The sequence below is a fragment of the Mus caroli genome, chromosome 13 (assembly GCF_900094665.2).
Source record: "Mus caroli chromosome 13, CAROLI_EIJ_v1.1, whole genome shotgun sequence".
NCBI classification, from domain to species: Eukaryota; Metazoa; Chordata; class Mammalia; order Rodentia; family Muridae; genus Mus; species Mus caroli.
Genome location: NC_034582.1, coordinates 108,092,653 through 108,098,936, shown reverse-complemented (window position 1 = coordinate 108,098,936; position 6,284 = coordinate 108,092,653). Strand labels below are relative to the sequence as shown.

The following is a 6,284-nucleotide window of genomic DNA, read 5'->3' as shown; positions in this document are numbered from 1 at the left end:
GAGTGGGTGGGTAGCGGATTGGGGGGGGGTCTGGGGGACTTTTGGGATAGCATTGAAAATGTAAACGAGGAAAATACCTAATAAAAAAATAAATTAATTAAAAAAAAAAAAGAAACATCTCCTCCTTCCTTAGCAACTGTGAATAAAACCTGATAGGAGAAGATACTCAGAGTAGAACTCAGGTCTCCACACAGGAACATATATACATGCACGTGTACACACACACAAATACACGCATACATATACACCTTATATGTATACACACATATATACACACACTATACACTTGTGTGCATACACACAACACACACACACAACATACATACACACAATATACACACGTGCATGCACACACATAACATACACACAAAATACATACAATACACACACAACACTCACATACAACATGCACACACATGCACATACACATACAACACACACATTATATACACACAACATACACATATGTGCACGCATGCATACACACAACACACACAAAACACATACAACATTCATACACAATACACACACACACACACACCCCAAATGTAAAACGAAAGAGAAGGGGAAAGGGGATTGAAGTATAGAATAAGAATGGAGGGAGGAAGGAGAAGAGGAGGCAGCGAGGAAACTTAGCTTCCGTTCTTCCCTGACTTTGTCTAGACGGGGATCAAATTACTCATGGAATTACAGATTTCTGTGGAATCATCGCTGGAATGATGAAGCTAGGGATGAGAAGCAAGGCCACCCAAGAGCTGGGCACTGATATAGCTCCCATCTGTTGAAAAAAACCAGATATATCATCTAAATATTTACAATTGCTTGTGTGTAAACAATGAGATTATTTACCATCCCAGTAGGAATTGCTGCTTCAGATTTTTACTGTAATTGAGTCACCTTAGGTCGTTTTTAATTTTGAGGCTAACAGCAGAATTGGGACCAAAGTCATCAGTCAGAAAGAGATGACTCTCTGAAACTGATGGTCCTCTTAATTACGAGCAATTGTGGATGGACTTTGTTTACAAGTTACTATGACTAAGTAATCAATCTCTCTCCTGTATTTAGAAGCCCTCTGATGTTGTCAACCCTTTGGATCTGCGTGTGGACATCAGTTTGGAAAACCCAGGCACTAGCCCTGCCCTTGAAGCCTATTCTGAAACTGTCAAAGTCTTCAGTGTGAGTGGGGCTTGCCCTTCCCAAATAGAGGTTGGCCAACAGCTTCCATAGTCAGTATGGTGGGAAAGATGTTAAGGATGCAGCCTGAATGAAATGATGCACACAGTTCACTGGCATATCAATTCTACAAGGCAGAGATGGCTTCCTCTCCGCTCTGCTTCTGGGCCCAAGAGTGGTGCCAAGTAACCAAGGGAGTTCAAAAAATGCATCTTGAAGAAATAAATAATAAAATAGGCCAAATTGCTTGTACTCACCATCCACTTAAAAAATATCAGATACCTGTAAAGTTGTTCATCTCTCTCTACTGTGCCTATTTTAATTTAGGTCTCCATAAACGAACTGTTACCTTGAATTTTGTATTTTTTCAGTAATTTTTCTTTAGGATTATGTAACCATGTACAAGCTCCTACAACTTTGTTCAGCTTCCCATAGCTTTGGCCTTTATGTAAATGGAATAATAGTAGTGTATATAATCTCTCTGTTTTGCCCCTAAGCACACCCAAGAGAATGACGCATTTTCCTTTGTTGTATAGATCCCTTTCTATAAGGAGTGTGGCAGCGATGGAATTTGCATCTCTGACCTGATCCTGGATGTCCAACAGCTGCCAGCCATTCAGTATGTTTGACTTTACATTTCCGTGTAAAATATAGAAATAAAAGGCCCATGACATCTCCCCACTCAGAATAAAAATTTGGATTTCTTTAAAGAAGAAGTATTGTGAATGTAGTTAAAACATTGCAAAACTGAATTTTAGCTTCTACCACTCCCCTAAGAGCAAAGCAATGAGAAGTGCTAACTGGCTGGGTTTGCGGAGCTCTTGTCCCTGCAGTGTAGTCAGAAGCGACAAAGAACGCAAGCCAGCAGCGTTTGCTTCCTTACCTCCTCATTATTAAACAATCTTCAAGTAAATGCAAAGAATTGTTGAATCGAAGACATTTTTTTCAACAGTGGGGTCGTCTTAACCTCGGTGGCTTTATCTTTCTTTTCTTGTTTTCACAGAACTCAACCCTTTATTGTCAGTAACAAAAACAAAAGGTTAACATTTTCAGTCATCCTGAAAAACAGAGGGGAAAGCGCGTACAACACTGTGGTCCTGGCTGAGTTTTCTGAGAACTTGTTTTTTGCTTCTTTCTCCATGCCGGTATGTGAGGACAACCCTGCCTCAACACACACACACACACACACACACACACACACACACACACTCATGCCCCACACCACCCCCCAAGCCAGCACAGCATTTCTTCCCTCCTTCCTCCCTGACAATCACTGTCCCTGATACTCATCCCTCTATGTCCTCAAAGTTGTCTGAAAACAAAACAAAACAAAACAAAACAAAACAAAACAAAACAAAACAAAACAAAACAAAACAAAACAAAACAAAACAAAACAAAACAAAACAGCTATGACCCTGGGCGTGCTCAGAGCCACCACGTGGCTTCCAGTTAGTTAAGCCTCCAGAGAACGCAGTCTGGCTCCGACTAGATCTAGGGCGGCTCTGATTCCAGTGAGGGTCACTTTTTCCTTTACCCCAGGCCTTGGCAGCAGCAGCTCATAGCTTTTCCAGCCATCTGTGTGAGGAGGCCGCCTGTCCTGGTGCTAGACAGACACGATGCACTTGCTCAGGGCCATTGTGAGTCCTGCAGCTTAGTCCTAGATTTGCAGATGCTGCTGAGGATTCTGCTGCCAAGATGACATGTTCCTGCAAAGCCATTCTATCAAGCTGACCTGATCACTAAACCAGGAATAAGCTTCACCAAGAGAGCCCTAGTTCCTCTGCTCTCAACGCATGAAGAGAGAAGGGGAAAAAAAGAAAACCAGGAAAAGCTATTTTCCAAGTAGACTGCTTGATTAAATGTTATAAAAAAAGTTTCTTCCTATCTTAAGTTAATGTCAACTTTTATAGATTTAGAAATCCAAACTTATATTGACCCCATGCTTCAATGGCCTGGTCACATAGCACCTCTTACATTAAACACAAAATGAAGTAAGGAAACTGGCAAAATCTGCTAGATATTTATAATTCAAATACCACTGGGCAGTGGAGGCACACACTTTAATCCCAGCACTCAGGAGACAGAGGCAGGTGGATCTCTGAGTTCCAGTCCAGCCTAGTCTACAGTATGAGTTCTGAGACAGCCAGGGCTACATAGAGAAACCCTGTCTCAGGAAAAAAAATATATATATATACACACACACACATACATACATATGTATACATATGTATGTGTATATATGTATATATATGTGTGTGTATATATATACATATACATATATCTATATACTACAAATACCAATGTGTATTTCTCTTCCTTTGAAAATATGCTTTTCAAAAGTATTAAGGAGAAGGTATTACTAAAGATAAGCCTTCTGGTTGTTATATTAAAGATATTTGTGCTCCTGAATGACAAAAGGTGATCTCCTTCTTAGTGTGCATTTTGCCAATCCTTTGGCTTCTCGAGTATACCTTTAGAGTTGGCAATAGAAATGCATGCTAACCATTTGGATACTACAAGATATTCAAGTCTTTGAGAACAATAAAATATTTAAATAAAAAACAATATCACCACTAAGATGTCCTTGTATACATTTCAGTGTGGGTATGCACACACATACATACATATATACACACATATATACACACATACATACACATACCACACACACACTCATATATATATATATATATATATATATATATATACACACACACATATACACACTGCACATATACATACCACACATATACACACCACACATATATACACATACACACATCACACATATATATGCACACATATACACACAACATCATACACACTACACACATACACACACACCACACACTTAATTGTTATTTCTTTGGTCCTGTTCAGGTCGATGGAACAGAAGTAACATGTGAGGTTGGTTCATCGCAGAAATCTGTTACCTGTGATGTGGGATACCCTGCCTTAAAGAGTGAACAGCAGGTACAGTGTGCATGCTCTAGTCCATGCCCTCCACAGCTGAGAGCGCTATCCTTCCTGGACATCATCATTTAACAGACACCACAAAGCAGCTCCATACCTGGACAGGGTTCCCTCGCTGAGGTTACTTTGCTTAAATGGCTAGCAAAGGTCGCATTTCCTACATGTACCTTTTCCCGTGTGCACATACAACACAGAATGTTCTTTTGTGTGGCTATGGTGACCAATATTAATTAGTCAAAGTGCTAGAAGTGAAGTTTTCAGGTCAGCACAAAACTTGGCAGTTCTGACAAACGTAGCTCCACAGTGCGTGTATCTGAGAGAAGTTAAGCTCTGTTCTCAGATCAACAAGCTAAAGCCACTCAACATCTTAAGACAATCTTAAGAATTCTGCCAGAATGGGTTTATCTTGCTAGAGAACATTTTCCTGGCATTGATGGATTTGAATGTTCTGTGTAGGTGACGTTTACCATTAACTTCGACTTTAATCTTCAAAACCTCCAGAACCAGGCGGCCATCAATTTCAAAGCCTTCAGGTAAGATGCAATGGAATCATAAACTCCTGGTCGGGAGCTTTTTATGAGATTTCTCTTTAAGTGTTGTTTAATATTTGTTTCAATAGTGAGAGCCAAGAAACAAACAAAGCAGACAATTCGGTCAGTCTCACGATTCCTCTCCTGTATGATGCTGAACTTCACTTAACCCGGTAGGTGCAGACTGCTACTTGGGTGGGTAGCTTTTTACCCCTGAGAGCACCTTGGTACGTAAACCATTTAGCTCATTACCACAGACAATCCTCTCTTTATTCAGTCTTAGATTATGACATTATTTCCCACCAGTCAACTAGATGACAAATATGCAGATAAACCAATGCCAAGGGACATTTTGACCTTTGAGGTTTATTGACTCAGGATAGCACCAGGATTGCAGAGGAAGAATGTTTTTGTCACATATGTCAACATATGTCATGTAGGTCAAGCTACCATGATGTGAATCACCATTTCACTGCAACTTTTTCTAATGTATAGGATTCCGTGTTCTCTTAAACATACAAGGTTTAAGTCTGTGTGTTTCACCTATGTTAACATTAAATAGAGGATTAAAATCAGGCCTTACTTTCATTGGCATCTTAGCTACATATGTTTATGATTGTAACGTATGTCAACACCCCCTAAAGGTGGTGAGATGCCTGAGCTGTATCAAAAAACCAACCAACCAACCAACCAACCAACCAACAAACAAAAAACAATATACCCTTGATCCTTAGACACCGAATCATACCCTTGGGGCTTTGACAATTGCCTGTATTTCTCACTGCCCTGATCATTAAATGCATCCTGGATGTTGAGCCATATACCTGCTCTTGGGCACAGAAATCCCCAGCACCACATCTTAGACAGAGCACAAATAATATAAAACAGAGTCACAGGCCGAATAAGCTGATATGGAAACTGGCCTAAGTCTAGCTCCTTAAATGGAAAACCCCAGACATGACTGATGGTGGATTTCTTCCAACCAGGAAAAAATGGTGGATTTTCCAAAGGAAGGCATCCACGAGGAAAGGCTTTCTTCCCTTTTCTTGTCTTCCAAACACAGGTCAACGGGAGGACAGTGGTTAAAATGTAACTAGTAGACACCAATTAGCTTGACTTGTCGCAAGGAGCAGGTGTCTTGGGAAATGCATGATATACAAATCTAACAAGGGCTACAGACCATCTGAGTTCACTCTGAGAACTAGGGCCACTTCCTCTTGAAAACCAAAGACCCCTGAAAAAGCACAATACTGGCTTCCCAGTAATTCTCTGGGTAACTACATTCTTTGACTAGGGCCTCGCCAGCCCAGTCCAGGGAAGCATGGAGCATACAACTCATTAATAAACCACAAAACAAACCTGAAAAGGAGTGTGTGCTATCCTGTCTGAAGCTGGAGACACCTGAGCAAAGGTAAAAACAACACATTGTACCAAGTGAGTCACAAAGACACAAGTTGAAACAAAACACGGCCCATGTTATCCAGTCCTGAGACACTCAGTAGCTACAGTTTAAAAAAAAAACAAAAAACAAAAAAAAGAAAAGAGGGAAGAAAGGAAAGAAGGAAGGAAGGAAGGAAGGAAGGAAGGAAGGAAGGAAGGAAGGAAGGA

At 40.5% G+C, this 6,284-nt stretch overlaps 1 protein-coding gene across 2 annotated transcripts in view; it reads left to right on the top strand.

Moving 5' to 3' along the window:
* Itga2 (integrin subunit alpha 2) overlaps positions 1 to 6,284 on the top strand; it is a 93,027-nt gene that overhangs the window by 70,655 nt on the left and 16,088 nt on the right. For both annotated transcript variants that reach the window (XM_021180415.2, XM_029468487.1), the window contains exons 18-23: positions 1,066 to 1,176; positions 1,710 to 1,792; positions 2,177 to 2,318; positions 4,054 to 4,146; positions 4,603 to 4,679; positions 4,766 to 4,849. In XM_021180415.2, coding sequence (XP_021036074.1) covers positions 1,066 to 1,176; positions 1,710 to 1,792; positions 2,177 to 2,318; positions 4,054 to 4,146; positions 4,603 to 4,679; positions 4,766 to 4,849 — 590 coding nt within the window. The remainder of the gene's footprint in view (positions 1 to 1,065; positions 1,177 to 1,709; positions 1,793 to 2,176; positions 2,319 to 4,053; positions 4,147 to 4,602; positions 4,680 to 4,765; positions 4,850 to 6,284) is intronic.